The sequence below is a fragment of the Falco cherrug genome, chromosome 1 (assembly GCF_023634085.1).
Source record: "Falco cherrug isolate bFalChe1 chromosome 1, bFalChe1.pri, whole genome shotgun sequence".
NCBI lineage: Eukaryota > Metazoa > Chordata > Aves > Falconiformes > Falconidae > Falco > Falco cherrug.
This window is the reverse complement of record NC_073697.1, coordinates 99394173-99412912: the sequence shown is the minus strand read 5'-3', so window position 1 is coordinate 99412912 and position 18740 is coordinate 99394173. Positions and strand designations below refer to the sequence as shown.

Genomic DNA, 18740 nt, shown 5'->3' with positions numbered 1-18740 from the left:
TATATTCTCTCTTTGTGCATTCCTCAACAGACAAAAATGAGGTTCGTAGATGGATGGGAGATGAAGCCTTCACAGTTCTAAATGATTTAGTCAGCCTCTTTACTGCCAAGAAAGGAGAAAAACAGTGAGCAAATGTTTACCAGGAGATACCCAGGACAAAACCAAGCAGCATAACAGAGAACAAAGCTGTGCTCTCTTCACCCATGGAGCCTGCTATCGTATTAGTTTGCTCAAGCTGTCACCCATCTGTTGTGGCACTTAAGGAAGAAGGATCCAGAAACACACTGTCACTTCAAAACATCAGCGTTCTGACTCATTCTTACAGCTACAATTATTGATTTCAAAGTACAAGATAGCCTTCTGGTCAAGCAGCTAGGCTACACTCCGGAAAAGCACACGAAGGATACAGTAGAACAGACCCAAGACAAGAACCCAGCAGACATGAGGGGAGATGGCCAGAGATGGCCTTTACTGCCTTATACAGCGTAAAGCACCAAACCCAGCACAAATTACGTTAACTCCCAAGTTTTCTTTCCTTAATGATGAATACAGTTAGAACCATGTAGCAACCTGTATAAGACATCAGCAAAATAATCATAAAAGTTACATTCTGCCTGCGCAAATCACCGATTTTTCCAATTCAGGCAACAAATCAGCAATGTGAGAGAGAAATTGTCAGCCTAACTTTGGAACAAAGAGCCTTTGCAGCTCCTGCGCTGGAGCCTGGCGGGTGGTTACAGCAGAAGTCAAAGGGACCTCCAGCCTCCTGCTAGCATCAGCCAACAGTGCAGAACAAAGCTCTGCGTCGTGCCGGGGTCACTGCTGCACCACAGCTTTCACCTCACACCGAGCTAACACCGGTCTTGACTGAACCTGCTCTTTCTGAATGAAATATGAACATGCTGAAAGCTGAAACAGAGCAGAAGTGGTTCTGAAGCTCACCCATGTGGTGGGAGAACCATGTCCCAGCCCCTCCTTGGTGCGGACAGGAGAGCCTAATGGCACCCATCGTCTGACGCGCGCTCCACTGCAACGCTGCTGGCTGGATGAGTGCACCTGTGAGCGGGCAGGGATAAGGGAAAGGAGTCCTGGGCGAGTTAGCCAGTTCTTCAGCCATCGGGGAAGACACGACCAAACGTAACCATTTTTTTATCCCAATTGCAAAAATGCTTCAAGAGAAAATACCTCGCACCGTTGGGCAACACACCCAAGCACGTGAAGACAGGCACAGAAGTTCTCTTGGAACTGTGAAGATGCTAAGCACCAAGGGAGAGACTGAGTTTTACTAATAATCTGAAGTGTCCCCTTCTCTTTGAGGGAGCAAAGGGAACCCTCACGAGCTGCAGAGGCTGAAAAGCCAGCTCTCTACATGGAGCCTTGGCATTTGGAAACACCATCTGCTTTGCAAAAGTTGACAATCTGAGACTTCTGGTTAAACTCCACATCCCCTTGTTGTGAAGGGCTTGATAACTTGTGACTTGCCCTCAGTCCATTACCTTCTGCTTACTGAGTCACAGAGCGCATTATATCTCCCTGCAGAGCACTGCAGCAGCTGGGCTATGTTATATTCCGTGCCTGTCTTGCTCAGCATTAGATAGTACACTTAAGAGAGTCTTCCATCTAAATCAGTGAAATGCAAACAGAAAATGTCTGTTGCTTCAGCAAAGAGGCCAACTCTAACATTCTGGCTTGGAAACACACATTTAGACACATTTTTTTGCCTGTCAGCATGGTTATTTTGACGAGGTTTTGTTTTGCATGTGGATTAGATGAAAGAGACAATTAAGACTTGACTTTTTAATTGGTACTGGATGCATTTTAAACAACAGTAATAGGCTTCCTCAACAAGAACTGCATGTTCTCTTTCTCCAGTATAACTTAACTCTGACAGAGGAGACATAAAACTATAGCCAAATAACGGCTGAAACGTGAGATCCTGCACTCAGAAGCTAGGAAAACTATTCTAATATGGAGTGTAGGGCGGCTGAGTCAGCATACCAACTGAAAGTTATATTTAGGCTTATATCCAACACAAGAAAAACATTCTCCGTTGCACCAAAACTCTTGCCCTCTTTTTTTTAAACAAAAATCCCTGGAATCACTAAATCCAAAGCTGCTGTAAGATTAATAATGATATTAAGATGAATTTTTCTAGGCCCAACTTGACTGATTCTGAGACTGCAAAAGGGTAAGAGAATTTAAACCACAAGCACCATGAAGGCTGAGGAACAAGAGCAAGTTGCTTCCTTTTGCAGTAGCGCTTGTTTTATTCTAAGATGATGCAAAGCACCTACAGCAAGTATTAGCACTTGCAGTGACCTGCTAAGCCCACTTTGCCTCAACATTTGTGTTCAGTTTGTTGGGTTTTCTTTTTTATGATGCAGAGTAGCACAAGAAAGCCTACTTTGAACATACAAGCAATTAGAAGAAATACCACAGAACTGAATCAAGCTTCCTCCTCGCAAAAGAGCTGTGGTCTGCCCAATGGCAAAGGGCTCACAAAAACAGCAGGAGACAATACGGAAAACCCAAGATGGCTCATCACTACGCCGACACAGGGAAGAAAACCAAAACCAAGTGACAGCTTCCATTTGCCCAGATTGCATCTCCTCAGTTTCCTGGATTTGCTCAGAGAGAATCGGGGCAATTCTCCAGGAAGCAGCAAGTGCTTCGGAGGGGAAGCAAATCAAATGGGTTCTATCCCTTTGATCGGAAAGGACCCTGAGCGGGGCTGCTCAGGGCACATCCACCTCACTTTATAGGCACTCACGGCTGAACACAGCTGTGCCACCTCCCCGTGACTGCGCCATCAGAACAGCCTGCACACCCTCTGCTCAGCTTTCACTGGAAACAAAACACATCAAGTTAAACTTCTCAGCAAGAGGAACTTTCCCTCAGTCCTGACCATGAGCTGGGAAGCCCGTGTGTTCCCCAAGCACAACCAAGGACATCTCCATCTCCTCCACCAAGGACCCAGAGTTCACCCCTCATCCTGCTCCCTGCCTGGACAACATGAGGTCCTGCTCCTCCACAGGGGCCCGTCTACCCCTGCCCCAGACCGGTGGATCCATCACGTCTCTGCATCTCCCTGGGACCAGCACCATGCTGGCAGCAGAGATGGAGGATATAGTTTGTGCTTTGCTAGAGGCATCTGCTGTTGTTCCGCACAAAAGCATAAACGTTACAGCAAGCCAGATGCAAGGCTTCATCCCCCCAAACCCTCTTGCCTGTTGGGTGCTCTGTCACACTAAAAGAAATGTTATCAATGCTCACTGTTCTTTAACGCTAAGTACCCCGCAAGTGCTTTTGCCTCACAAACCTATTTTGCCTCACACATTTACCCTAATTTGTGTAAAGGAGGAGATTTGCAACAGTAATTAGAAAGCTAGGACTGTTTTGTTTTCTCCAGCTCACCTTATCTCCTTCATTCAGCTTCTGAAGACTCAGCTATTAAGAGAAATTAAGTAATTCATCAAGCCCTTTTCAATTACCTGCTGTTGATAACATCAGAGTACAATTAGCATCTACAAATGAACCAAGTGCCAACTGCCAAGCAGAAACAGAAGCTAATTTACAGCGTGGGGCAGCCTGCAAGAGCTGAGATTCAGGGGCTGCCAGCAAAAACATGTTTTGTTATACCAGCAACGGCCCTGTTCTGCCACTCCCAGCCAGCTGAGAACACAGCCTTAACGACAGCTGGAACGTCAGCAGCACAAACAGCACATCCCACGGCAGAGATGGAAATGAATCTTTGGTTGCTTCCACATCTGGTGCTGTGAAGAAGCAGCAGGAACGGACTTCACTTTGATGTAATTCAGACCTTCCCAGCCTGCCAGAAGGATGCCAATGTCTCTCCTTAGAAGAACAAGACTCCTACACTCTACTATTTTAACATGTACATTCTGAAAACAAACTTAGTTAGGATTTGACCCATGTGTCTCCCAGCTTCCAAGACAGCAGCACATTGACATAATCCAGGTGACAAGCTCCCAAAGAAACGGCCAGGTCACTTCTGGCCTTATAGTACAAGACTCAATGTTTATTTCTGACACCTGAATAGCTCTTCAAATGCACTTCACCTTTTCATTCCCCTTCTGCCATGAGCTTGTGCTTTCTGGTGCCCTTCTGAGCAGGTTAATAATTGAACACGGGATACATTACGCTACACCACCACACATCTGCCTGTTTAATTTATGATGACAGTCTGGTGAAACTGGGGTAACTAAGAAGATAGTGCACAGCAAACCTCCTGCGTCCTGGCAGCAGCTCTGAGAGTCACGGCATTCCCTGACAAATTCTGCTCCATGTCAGGACCTTACCTAGGTTGGAGGAGGCTCTGCCTTCAGCAGCTCGGTCCTGCAGGCTCTCAGCGATGTGCAACTGCTCTTCATGGTACTGCTTAGCCCTCTCCAGGTCCTGCATACACCTAGCTGCATGGCCCAAGCCAGCATAAGCTCGCATCTCAATGGCCTTCTCAGCCAGCTCCTGGGCCAACTCCAACACGTAGTTGTGGTAGGACATAGCTTTGTCGAAGTTCCTCCGGTAGTGGTAAGCACTGCCTAGGTTGCTGTAGGCTCGAGCTTCCTCCCGCTTGTTCCCCAGCTCCTTGGCGATCTTAAGATGTTGTTCATGGCACTGCACTGCATTTTCAAAATCCCCCATTGCAATGTACACTGCTCCCATGTTGCCCAGCTCCCGTGCCTCAGAGAGCTCATCTTTGGACTGCTTTGCAAGGAGGACACACTGCTTGTGGCTAGCCAGTGCATTTGGGTAGTCCCCGATGGCTGTGTACACGTGACCCAGACTGCTCAGAGCTGAGGACGCTGCCTGCAGAGATAAAAGAGAAAAAGTAAGTACAAGTATTCATGGAAACAAGTCAGATGGGCCCAGTCCTAGAAATCAAAGCCACAAAAGGCCATTCTAGAGAAAAAAAATGTGGCTACCAGCTAGAAAAGCTGCTCTGCAGTTCTTCTACACCCTCAGGGCAGCTCAGGTGGAGGCAGCAGGAATGAGGTTGACTCAGGAGAACAGGGCTAGGATTACCTCTTTCTCTGAAGCGTACACACGGTGTGTATGTGTATCTGGTAGAGGGGAAGGACAGCACTGCAAAGACACAGAGACCACTGGGGAAACAGGGAGGGATCACTGCAGAAAACTGCTCTCCAGGACCAGCCTGAGCTGTCTCACAGAGCAGCGCTTCCCCTGCAGGCAGCTGGTCACCTCTCAGGACAACTTTAACTTCCACACCAAGTCCCGCTAACAGAAACCATCCTGTGTATGGTAGTTCTTAAGAAAGCTGACAATGATAAGCACCTGCGGAGAGCTGCAAACGAACGCTTGCTCTGTTCCAGCCTCCGCCAAGCAAGCTCAAGTCAAAGCAACAGACTCCTGAGACCCCACAGGCTGATGCCAAAAGCGCCGTCAGTGACCAGCAGCAGAACGTGTAACCTGACATAACCACACTGCAGGCTCAGCCATCATGCAGACTCTGCGGTCCCTTCTTTCCAGACTGAACAGCAGCTGAATACTGCTGCTGGAAAAGGTACACCCTTGCAGCCAGCCCTCAGCCGGGAGAAGGGAGCCGCTGCTGCTGTTTGCCTTCTGATACCAGCAGGCCAGAGAGAGCCACCAACATCTTCACGTGCTTCTGCTCGGCCACTCGCACCACGTTCCAAAGAGCGCAGTTCTTACTGCACAGCATCAGGGTCCTGCGACCACAACGTTGTTTGTTACTGAGCCCCAAACAACCTTGAGACTACAACAAAGACAATAGAATTTCAGCAGCTGGAGCCTCTGTGCCCTGGGGACATCTTAAATAAATATAGCTATCTGAAAACCTGAGTTCTTACCACCGAAAACCAGCTGTATTTAACAAGACAAATTATCTGAGAATCAGATTCTTTTGCCCACTGTGTTTACCAGGACGCAGCCCCTCCTTCCACCTGGCAAAGCCAGAGCGCTCACAGCCAGACAGCGGGGCAAGGAGCCAAGAGCAGGGATGTGCTCCTTCTGCCCAACACACATCTGCTGCCTCAGCGTGGCTGCTCACTCCAAAGCCCTGACCCCTCGTCCTCCATGCTCCCTGCACGTGCGTTTCCTTCCCTGCCCAGCTGCTGCTGTGACCCAATTCCACAGCAGCCATCTTCTCCAAAACTCCAGAAAGGAGCGGCCAGGGTGAGCAACTGCACAGAGATCACTCCCACCATTCCCTAGCACCCTAGCTCAGGAAAGATCCCGTCCAGCCTTCCACCGAGATGGTGACAGCATCTCAGGACACTTGTCCTTGCTATACGAAATGGCATAACCCTGTGCTACCAATGAAGGGGCCGCCTCACCCTTGTCCTGGCCTTAGCTGCGCGCTCGCAGAGGTTGGCACTCCTGCTCACGCAGCAAATTCTGCATTTCCTAACAGGAACAATCTCTGCACTGAGCAGTGGCGGGGGGAAGCAGTTCAACCGCACCACCAAGCTACGAGTAGGTGCGGCCCCTTCAGCTGTTGCTGTCAGGAAGAAAGGCATGCTCCCTCTGCTCTTGCTTTCTGAGCTCTGCCACCGGAGCCACCCGTGTGGCCATTACTTCCATCTCATTTTGCTGCCCCCCTCTTGCCATGACTTGCGTGGCCCCCCGGCACAGCCGATACCGGTGCTTTTTGTTTAAGGAGCCAGCATGCTTTACCATCCCAGGCGCAACAGCCTGAGGCACCACACCAAGAGCTCCCCCAGAAAAACGGGATCCCGTACGAGCGCACAAGGAACGCAAGGGAAAGTGCCTCACGGGTCGTGCCAACCAGCTCTCTCCAACATGAACACCACGGAGCCAGAGAAAGGCTTCAGTGCGATACTACTGATAAAAGACACCAGACTGCAAGACAAGCTGTAAAAACTGAGCTTCTTGCTCTGCAGGCATGAGACATGACTCAGAGCACAGCTCCGCAGCAAGGCTCAGCCAGCCAGCGGCCTGCGGGGGATCAACTCACCTGAGACTTTGCAGGTCCAAGCCCACCTCTTTCAGCTGTTGTAAGCAGCTGCCTCTTCCGCACTACAAGCGCACAGAAACGCACTCTGACATCAGGGTGGGAAAGAAACAAGTTTGGGAAGAAAACACTCACTCTAATTAAGCAGCTGGAGTAGCTAAGGGATGGTGGTGGCTCCCTGTGAGTGGCCATGACGAACCTCTCTAACCCACTCAGCATCAGCCCAGGGAGCCCTGGCACTTCTCCCCGGCAAAGCCATACATCTGGCCCAGGAGCAATGCGAGTCAGAGAGCTTTCCCTCTTCCTGGACATTCCCTTGGGACACTCCCCTCAATAAATGGGTACATCCCTGCTTGCCTCCCACCTGCAGACTGGCTATACCCCACAGATGCAGAGCTGTAATTCCTTTCCCCAAGGCAAATGAATAACCTCTTCTTGGATACGCTATCTAGAGACCAGATATAAAAAGAAAGCAGATCAGAAAAATCTCTTCTACAGGAGGAGAGTTGTGTCAGCCCCTCTCAACTGGAACCACATTTTGCTATTGAAATTGTGTCCCTGAAGAAATGAGCCTTTCATGACTTTAAAAAATGGTAGCAGGAGAAACCTTCCTAAAGATTATTTTTACTAAAATTATATCACAATTGGAAGAGTAATGCAAAGTCAGAAAGATCTATGGGCCAGAGCAAGAGGCAGAGAGCCAGAGGCAGCAGCATTAACAGAGCAGTACTTCCACACTGAGGAACTGTAAACATGCTGTGCTGATTCAAATTAATAGGGAAATCATCTTTTCTGATACAAGAACCTGAGGTGACAGATTAGCTATTAAACACAAATTACAGGTCATAAGATAGAAAAGTTATAAGGAAGCTCTCCCTTGGCCAGCTCCGTAAATAGCCAAGCTGCATTTGTTCTCCCTGCGGCATCCTTTCAGGCAGCTTAATTATAACGGAAGAACTGCCAGAATTCAAAATGTCTTAATTTTTTTCACTTAGCGTTGCAGACGAACTTCATTCAACGCAAGGGACAAGGCAAGAACAGCAGCGGCAGCCCGGCAGCATCCCTGCGCGGCTGTGGGACTGCTCCGCGTGACAGCGGAGGGGAAAGCCTTGGGCTCAGTCCCACAGATGGGGAGAGCGGCACTGCATTTCACGCTGCCAATACCCAACATAACCAACTGTAAGAAAGTCGCTTTTGCTGCTGTAATTACCACAGATCAAGGAGGGGAGCAGCTAGCACATCTCGGTGACATAGCGACAGGCTGGGGACAAAGCTACTGAACATGCTGCCAATGGACAAATGGTTTCTTGTGCTTGGGAGGTGTTTCTCCAACAGCCAGCACCACAGGCGGTGTGAAAACCAGCTAAACCCTCCAGAAATAAATAATTTACAGCCTCTGCAGAAGCACAGGCACTTGGCTCAGAATATCAGGGACCAAAGCCATACCCACTCCAAAAGCCACCTCCGCAGGACACCCCGCGATGCGCCGCTACCTTCACTCCACTCCCACCTCCCACAGCTCCTACTCCCAGTGGAAAACCCCCACATCACCAGCTGGAGCTGGGACCCAGCCGGCCACCACAAGACGGGTGCCCAACGGGACAAGCACGTCTCGGGAAGGGACCTGGACCTGCCCCTCACCGGTGCTGCCACAACCACACCGGCTGCCCCCGCGCCTGCAGGAGACCCTGCTCCACCTTGGCTGGACACACTGCGGTTTGGCCCTGGATGGGCTCTCAAGCAGCTCAGTGAAGTAACTCCTTGGCAGACATCAGTGAGGAAAAGCTCTTATCTAAAGGAGGGTCCGAGGCTGCTACAAAACCCACATGAATATTTCTGCTCTGGATTTTTATCCATTTTTACACAAATCTTCATGAAGATTAATATATACATAGTATTGAGTCATTTGCAATCTCGCTAATAAAAAAAAAAAGGGGGGGGAAAAAAGATAGTTGCGTGCAGACATCTTGCACAAGCCCAGACCAAAATACTGCGTGGGGCCCGTTATAGGCTTCAGGGTGCACGGGAGCTCCCTGCGCCTTGCTGGTGCGCAGCATGCTTGCTGCTGCACAGAACAAACTGGCTGGCTGTCCTGGGCAAAGTTAAAACTCAGCACAACACAATCAACAGAAGTGATTCAGCAGCCTCAATTAATCCTGAAAGGCAGGCCACCACCACCAGCAGCACTTCTGAGAGAACTGGGAAGAGAATGGAAATGTCTTTCTGGAAAACAAGGAGTCAGTGAAAACTGGTGTCTCTTGGGGCTATTAAAAAAAAAAAAAAAGTGGACATTTATGCGTGCAGATTGCTGAGTAAGATGAGCTATGGCAAAGAGCCATCTAGATGGAGCCCCAGATGATGTTATTGGGCTATGGCTAAGGAAAAGGCATAAACGGAAAGCAGCACATCTCGGACTTTCTGTGCAGCAGAAAAACTTGACAGCTGCAGAGACTGCTCATACTGTACATGGGAAGAAATCTTTAGGAGGTCTCCTAGACTGGGAATCAGATCATAGGAAGTGAAATTGATGTGGCTGGAGACGTTTATTCTCAGGGCTCCTAATCCCTTTGCCCAACAGCATTTCCAGGCTCACAGTAAAGCTCAAGAATGAAGGGGACAAGCTTGGCAACCGTTCCCAAGGCACGCAGAAAGGCTTGGCTTACACATCCGAGTGCCCAGGGCCAGACTGTCCAAACCAGGACGTGGGAGGAAGACAACAGAAAAGGTAAATAAGCAGAAGGAGACAAAAAGAGAAGTGGAAGACAAAGGGTAAAGGGCTGACAACAAATAGCCTGACCTGATTAAAAAGATAGGGCTGTTTCCAGAGGCTCAGCTGCTGCTCCCAGGGCCAGCCAGCCAAAGGCAGGAAGGCTGCCTCTACCCTCTGACTTGGCCGTCACACCAACACTCCCCACCAGTTTTGTTCTGCAGCAGCCCCCGCTGTTAACTCATCCAAGTGGTCTGAGAGAAGCACTTCTCAACCACGGCAGAGCCTGCCTGAGCAGAGCCTGCGGCACTTCTGGCTTCCCCGGGGCTGACTCCGTGCAGCATCTCTCCAGCAAGACCACTATCAGGACTTGATGTGCTTGCGGGGGCAATCAGTGGCAAGACCCTGGAGTTTGACACTAAAGCAGTGTTCAGGAACAATTTGGTGATTACATCTGCTGGGGGACACCAATGACTTACATCAGGGGGTTAGGATTCCAGAAGATAAATTCATCACTGTATACTTAGTAAAATCTTCCGCATAATGGGATCCACCACGAACTCTAAGTGGCTTGTGCACTGGGCCAACAAGATAGAGGTATTCCCAGACGCGCTGGCAGGAGAGTCAAAACGTTGCAGTGAGAGCACCAAGGCTGACACGTGAAACAGGCTCCAGCTGTGCTAGCACAAACCTCTGCTGGGTAGCAGGGCGATGGGAGACTGCAGCTTCACACCAGTGGGGTTTTGCATCAGCAAACAAAGAAAATCAATGCTTTATGTATCTGACAAAGATAAATTTTACAGTGGGGCTTGCTTACACCTCCAATTATGCAATTTATCACTTTAATAGAAGGCAGATTCTTCTGCCACTGAGATGAGGCACAGAAGGGAGTTCGGAAAAAGGTTTCTAATTGCTCTCTTTTTCTTGGATGCAACAGCCAGCTTACATTTTTCAGCTGAATAAGGTAGAGTCTGATGTTAAGCAGATGTGCATCACAGAATGACAACTAATAGGGACCTGGTGCTTCGGAGAGATGCGTTTCTTAGATATTTCAGCCTCGCCAGATAACGGTCATTTCCCAATTATGTTACATTTAAACAATTATTTGACTGATTGCACAGCTCCCTTAAATGAGAACACCATACAATAATTCTAAAATGGGCAAAGTGAAAATGCTCTGCCTGGTATCTCACTATAAAGTAGCCTTAACCCCCAAACACAGAGACCAATTTGGATTGATCACAGATCGGCTTTTACAGCCAAGGTGGGGAAATCACTGGCACGGACTAAGCATTTGTGCATTTCAAAAGCCTGGCTGCAGCGTGCTCTCACATGCTGTTTCTCTCCACTCCATTCTCCCTCTGGGCACGCGGTAACAGCAGCGCCTGATCCTACACGATGCAGTGGAGCTGTATCCAAAAAATCAGCCACGCATATTCCTAACATTTGCCCCCAAGACAGCCAGCAGTACACTCTTTTCAAGAACCAGTGTACCTCCTTATATGCAGGGTCTTGCTCTTGAATGCAAGCAAAGGTTTCCTGGTTCACCGAGTGTATTTTGGGGGTAGTGAGGGGAAGGCAGCTTCTACAGATTGTTTCTGAACACCTACACACATGCACGCACACACACACACAGAAGAAATACTTCAATTTGAAAGCATTAACAGGATGAGTTCTGCTGGCTTCACCATGAGGAGTAAAATCTCACCGTATCTTATATCAGTGCAACTTTTCTGTGTAGGAAGTACAGAGTTTGGCTTACAGTCATGCAACGCTGTGTAAGCACTTAAGCTTTCTGTATGTAAGCTCTGCTTCACAGGTATGGACTATGTAACTGCTGTGCCCACAGGCAGGACAATATCGTAACAGGGATGAGTACTTTCAGAACTCAGCAAAATGATCCAGTGGCTGTAAATTGCACTTTACCTCCACTTCCATTAAACCCATTCATCATTTCCTCAAAATCCACCAGTATTCCAGCTAGGCTTTGAGATCTATTGAAGCGTGCACTAATGCAAGTTTCACACCCAAATACAGTAGGTGCCCCACCACCATTCAAAGTTGCCCTTCCCTCCTCTCTCAACAAGCCAGGCTGATGTGCCAGTACCACATCCAGCTTTTTCCTTTGTGTGGCATGCTTTTGAAAATAAGAAAGGAAGCAGCAGGCAATCTTATCCTCCTGTACATTATCTGTACACAGAAAGAATGAACAGATTTGCTTTTAGGTAATTATTTCCTGGGGGAAAAAAAATAATCATGCTGGAATCAATATCCCTGTCAAATTCAATTTATTTGTAGAAGGTCTCAGTCTTTTACATAGAAACTACCAAGAAGCAAATCCCAAAGAAGCCAAAGCCATGGATCAGAAGCACTAGTATCTGAATGGCTGGAGGGAGCTCTGTAACTACCGCTAACTGAACGGGAATAACCAGGAATTAATGACACAATAGAAAAACTCAAAATACACAGCAGGAAGAGATAGCTCCAGTCCCCTCTTGATTAATGGATTAAATGCACAGCTCTGCAGGTGTCAAGGACTTGCTGGTCTTGACAGAGGCTGCCATGAGCTGTGCTTACGATCCACCCCACTTGCTTCCTTACTTATTCAGGGAAATGACAATGTCCTAGAGGACTGATCATTCTTCCAGTTTCATGGCAAAAGAATCACACCAATTATGTGAATCCAGGCAAACCTGATCAGCACCACGGCTCGACTGTCAGGTTATACACCATCGGTCACTTTCCTGAAATCAAAGGCTTCAGAGGGAACGCTGACCTTCAGCTGCTCATTTGAAGATCAAAGTAATGCTGCTCCAATGGAAAAATCCATTTACTGTATCTCCTCCGTTATCATTTAGGAGCTAGGTGTCCAGTTCTGCTGAGAAAACTTGTAAAACCAAACCTGAGTTACTCCCTTAACAGACCTGCAAATATTTTTGACCAAGTTAGCAGGGTTTTGCTGGAAAGCAGAAGCAGCAACTAGTCCACACCAATGCCCGTTTCCGAAGAGTAAAACCACTCGTGACTCAGTACTGAAAGGGCTGTTCACATTCACTGTGCGAGCTGGCACAGAACCGCTCACGGTGCGAAGGCCGGGCACCCCGGGGGAGCATGCTTCTTTTCTGGGGCAGGCTCTGCACCACTGAAATCTCATTCCACAAAGAAGAGGAAATCACACAAAATGCACCAGCCCAGGAACACAAAGCAGACCTCAGCATCAAGTTTAAGCATCACCTGGGGCTCACTTACCTTCACTCTAAGTAGCCAAAACTTGGTAGCTTTTTCTAAAAGGCTTCTGTGTGAAATCACTTTAGGGAGGATGGCTGACTTGACATTTTTAGTGATGATGTAAGAAAAGATACCCTCATTTAAAACCACAAGCTCCTCTGAGACAGTGACTCTGAGCAGTGACTCATGCCCTGGTCAAAGTCAGTCCTGGAAGAATAAGCCAGCGTGTTACAATCTTGGACCCCACAGAACCCAGAGAAGTTCTTTGTGCAGGCAAAGAAATCTCCAGCTCCCACAGTGGCATGCTCACCTGTGCCAACCCTAACACTACTCCTGCTCGTAAAGCTGGATACCGCTTCACTGCAAAGTCCACGCAGGAAAGCCTTGGCTGAGGTGGGCTTTCGGAAAACCCAAAGTGTGCTGCCCTCTGCGTTGCTGCTCTTACACATATTTTCTGCTTCATTTCTTTTACTGCAATCAGGTACAAGCCTCAGCAGAGTGCTAGGTTTTGCAGATACTGTGAGGGGTAAGTAAAACCAGAAGACTGCATTTCTTTCAGCTAAAACCCCGTGTGCTGTGGAGGTCAAGTGGGGACATTTAAAGGAGATCCTCAGGAAGTATTACATTTCCCTTTTGAGTCACAAGTCCAAAGAAAACAAAGCATATGGCCTTTTAGTGCATTCCCAAATTTCCTGCCCTGGTCAGATTTCCCTTTGTTTTGCTTAATCCTATCACATTTGAACCGGACAAACCTGTACGAATCCAGTCAAGCTGACTTTCTCTAAAAAGAGCTGCTGAAGACAGAAAGAGAAGGGCAAAGAATTCACACTTTCTTACACAAATCCACCTACTCGATGCTCAGGCACTGTGGTTGCTCACATCACTTGAACTCCTCTCAGCCACGCAGGTAATTCAGTCTAAGATGTAATGCAGCAATAGTGCCCTGGAAGACCCAGAATCCTCAAACCAACCCATGTGGCAAGTGTTTTCCTAGCAGCTGGTACTTGGCCTTCCTCCAGGGTATGAGGGAGATTGCCCCGGATCCCTAATGAGAGGCTGAAATCAATGAGGCAAAGGAAAGCACCGCACTTTTTAATGAAGGTTTCAATGTATACCTACACCACAGGTCAGGGGTTTGAGTCCCAGAGGCCCCTCAAAGACCAGCTGTTTGAAGTGTAACTATACACGGGAACAATATGAACTGGGAAATGCATATCTGTAACTTTGCTCGCCCAACAACAGAGCCAAACATCTGGGCCAGACAAAGGCTGAACTTCAGTGAACTGAACAATGCTGCAAAAAGCGTCCAGGAAAACATTCTGCAGATGGAGTCAAATCTCTTACAAGTCCTCATTAGGCTGAAATCACACCACCTGCGGAACCTGAGACTTCAAAGGCAGTACGGGTAAAAAGAAAGCTTCTGTACCATTAGGAAGCCTGGAAAACCAATCTACCCCATCCCCACTTAACTCTGTACTGGCTGCTTCACACCCCTTCCTCAGGTGCCCTCCGCAGAGGGATCCAGCACCGTGCTACCCTGATCGGCCAGCCAGGCCTCCCAGTAAGCGGCCAGTGTTGAAGCTTCAGTTCTATAAACCGGATCACCCTCAAAGTCTAGTAAAAATCAGCAATGATTCCAGAAGACATGGACCAGGATCTGCAAATGCCTCCTCAAAAAGCCAGGAAAGTGTTAGTGCCTGTCTCCTGGTAAAGGAAACAAACTCTTCGGTCCTGGGATGCCAGGGGCTGAAGCTGCACGCTGGGCAGGGAGCGACTCGGCAGCTTCCCCCGGAGTAATAATGAAAATACATATAAGAACCAGCTTGAGATCAGCAAGAAAGCTCTGTGATGACAGGCTCCATGCTAGGGCTTGGATTAGACAACAACATTCAAAGGAAAAGTGACCCTTTCTCTCTGCGAGTATCCAGTCCAAGCACTGCAAGGGCCTGATATTTTTACCAGTTTCTGGTTTCTGCGGGTAATTTCCCATGGAGTTCCTAGGAACTGACGCTGGTCTCTCACCTCTTTGGAGAGCAGAGATTGGGAGCAGTCTTTTGCTTGAGTGGTTAGCAGCCTGATCAACCATTCTGTTGTTTGTCAATCCTGTGTAAAGTGTCGTGGGATTTGGAAAGCTGTTTCTCATGCAGAGGCTGAATCAAAACCCAGCTTGTTTCAATTTCTTGAAAGTACCTCCAGGACTCAAAAGATCCCCTAAAAGTACCCCAGAGAAAAACAGAAAGCATAATGGAGAAACAAGAGTGAAGAGGTAACCCCACGCACTAAAAATGTTTATGAATACAGACGCACCACAGTCACCTATTTATCTTCTCGGTGCTTGACCTTTTTGATAAAATACTGGTGGGTTTTTGACAAGAGACCAGGAGGACACTCCTGCAAAGTTACTATCTCTGCAATACATACACATGGGGCTGATGCAACGGGCTGTTGTCTCTTGGTGTTCTTGTGGTACCTGTAACAAAGACATACTAATTTCATAACTAAAGCTCTCACGTTGTTTCCCATCTCTTCTCTTGAAAAAGCTCAAGAAGTGAAAGCTAATTGCTGTTTAACACAGTAGCAGTGGTCACACCCTAATGTTGTCATTCCTGCACTTCTATTAGCAGTGGCTGCATTAACTGCCAATATAGATTATCAATTAGCAAAGCCCTCCTCAGCCTGTTCCTTACTTCTGGAACTCCAGTCAGATGTGATAAAGCTATAAGGAGTAAGGTGTGTTCTCCTCGTAGTCTTTCCTGCTCATGTTGCTACAGGCAGCAGATAATCCACTTCCAGCAGACAACTACGCAGTAAATTATTTTGAAGCAGTGGCTTCACTACGGAAAAGGGGTCAGAAAATAGAAAAGCAGTGAAACAAATACCTTCTCTGCTCGTTTTCTGCAAAGCTCTGTTGCTTACTGCAGCAACTACTACTTTCCCACTTTTGCCTCCACAGCCCGTTTCTGACATCTTAGTCAATGTTTTCATGCATGACAAATTGCTTTAGCCTGAAGACTCTTTCCAGTTCTCATTTGTGAGGTATTTATATCCTGTCCTCATTTTCCAGACTGTTTGCAAACATAAGAAAATAACTGTGGTCATAAGATTTTCAGATTTTTCCTTTCTGAAAAACCTGCGGGCCCAGGGACAGACCACGTCTTCGTATGGCTGAGCCCCGCACAAACGCCAGGGGCAGAGGAACTGCTGCGGGCTTCCTCAAGCTGCAGTTAATGAATGAATTTAATTCCTAGCGTGCCATCTGAGACTGACGATAATTAAGCACAAACAAGGAAGCAAGTGACCAGGTGATGATCACTTCAGGATTCTCAGTGAGAAAGAGACAAAGCTGGCCCTCTAAGAAATTGTATTTTAAAACACCTGAAAGCCACTCGAATGCAATGGAGAAGGATCACTGCTATGAACAACCAGCCATGCAAAGCTAAATTCTGCACAGAACAGGAGCAGCACCCAGCCTGCTGCCGTGCACCCCAGTAACTAACGATACAGGAGCAGAAAGGTAACCAGAAGAGGTTTCTTGGCAGCAGTTAAGATCCTGCTCAGAAGAAGATGCAGGCACAGAGTGAGCCTGTGTCACTACGCAGTATGGAAGGTCTTGGCGTGCCTTCTATTTTCCCAAAGCTGGGCTACAGAAACCAGAACCTAACATCAATGAGATTTTCCAAACACGTTAGCTAACCAGAAGAGCCTTTACCTCACTGCATACATTTCTCAAACTCTCTTTATCAACAACGGTAAGAAAAACCACACATGCACACCACGTCTCATGCACGCTGAGCTCAGGCTGTGGCTGGGAAGCGCGATGGGGTAGTGACAGACCAGCCCATCGCACAAGACGGGCTACAGGACTCAGCCAGTCTGCAACAAGCTGGTATCTCATGAAGCCTTCCAGGATGGCATGAACCCAGCCAAGAGAAGGGACAGCACAGTGCACTGCCACGCCACAGAAGCCAAACAGCTCAGATATGACTGCAGGGGCTAAATCAGTAACAACAAACAGCCTTCCACCTCCTTCTCCACATCACCTCTCCAGCCTATACAGGTAAGAGACACGGAGGTTCAGCACCCTCTCTGGAAGCAAGGGACCATTGTTCCTGGCTGCTCTGTTGTCCCCACAGCCCCTTTTTAGCAAGATTATGCTCTTACTAGTTGTTCTCCTGGCCTTCTCCACAAAATACAGGATGTAGCACATGCAACAAGACATTTTTCTCAACAGATCACTGCCCCACGTAGCTAGGGACAGAAGTGCCACATAACCCATTAGCAGAGTTTAAATCAGCCCCAACCACCACTTAACACATGTCCATCACATAACTGAACATTTACGTTACAAACGCGCTGGACTGATTACAAGCAGTATGGAGAATGAAGACCAAGAAACTGAGAAGACATTCTGTACCACAGAAATACCATTCTTTGCTTCCTGAACATACGTGGCAGTACAGAGCCGAGTGCGCCTCTGTTTGCTATATGACTGCCAGCCCAGGTTTTTGGTACAGGCATGGAAACCTTTACCAGTACCGTGTCAGAAAAGTCCTTTTTCCAAACCTCATCTCACAGTTGGAACAGTTCCTGCTCAACACATGTGCCCTTAGCAGCCACGTGTCTCCTGGGGCCTGGCTCGCACCAGGATGCCAGCGGTGCCTGCCCTGAAGGAATCGACTGACCCCTGCGTGCTCCGAGAAGGCGATGCACAGGTTCCTCGCTCTCGGGGCCAAGCAGCTGCAGCGGGGCTGAGGAAGCCGTTCACAGCTGGAAGAGCAAAGCTCTGTGAAGCGACTTGGCTTGCTCCAGGGAGAACAGCAATGGCAGAGCTGGGCGAGAGGAGAGCAGCACCACTGACTCTGTGAAGACGTGGCACAGCACACGGAACGTGCCGGCTGCTTGCATCCTGGCTGCCAGCTCAGCACCAGCACTGTGGGGAGGAAAAGCTGTGCTGGCTATTGAGCGTGAGCTCTACTCTAGCCTCATCTCTGTGACAGGCTGCAACAGTATGACCCCGGGGGAAGCCTACGCAGCTGTGGAGGGACTGTGGATGCTTGACAAGGTAAGCAGGAGGGGAAACTGGCCCACAACTAATCAGCTGCACATGTTCTGGTGAGCTCACTCCACACTGACATGCCCCATGATGGCTTCTCCAGAGAGGAAGGGTTGCACAGATTCAACGCTTCCAGCCAAATCCGCAGCACAACTGAAGCACAAACAGTTGTAACTTCACCTCTGGCAGGCCTGTGGCTGCCAGCACAGTCCGAACACAGAAATCATTCTGGGCCAGGAAGGGATGCGGGCAGCAGCCAGGGAGGCACCCCACGTGTGGGAAGAGCTCCTGTGCCATTCATTCAGAAGGAAGTTCAGCCAGGGGCACGCACCTTGCTCAAGAGTGACTCAGAGCTGATACCACCCTGACACATCTGCTTGGAGCCGGGCAGCTTGCAGTGCTGAGGGTGACCAGTTTAGGGCACTGGCAGCACCCCGGGCTCAGCACAACCACCCTGGAGCAGGGCAGCTCAGAGCACGGCAGGCAAGGTTCAGATCGCACTGGAAAGCCCCTCGGCTTGTATTTCAGGAAGAACGAAGCCAGAATTGTTCCTGAAGGACAGTTGTGACACTAACTCAGACTGTGTTCCAGTCTTTTTCCTTATCCAACTTAGCAGAATAGATATTTCTAAAATGATTGGCAAAGAACAGGAAGAAAATCTCTTTTCTTTTACCCTGCACCATAATGCACGCAAGAAGTTGAGGCAAAAGGCTAAATACTTACAGCTTTGTTATTTGCTGAAGATGTGGCTTGTATAGACAAAGCACGGCAGGAAGGAC

The 18740-nt window shown here is 48.4% G+C and overlaps 1 protein-coding gene across 3 annotated transcripts in view; it reads right to left on the bottom strand.

The window, feature by feature from the left end:
- The window catches only part of TTC28 (tetratricopeptide repeat domain 28), a 191512-nt gene that overhangs the window by 49503 nt on the left and 123269 nt on the right, over positions 1-18740 (bottom strand). For all 3 annotated transcript variants that reach the window (XM_055711387.1, XM_055711377.1, XM_055711391.1), the window contains one exon: positions 4320-4827. In XM_055711387.1, the coding sequence (XP_055567362.1) occupies positions 4320-4827 (508 nt within the window). The remainder of the gene's footprint in view (positions 1-4319; positions 4828-18740) is intronic.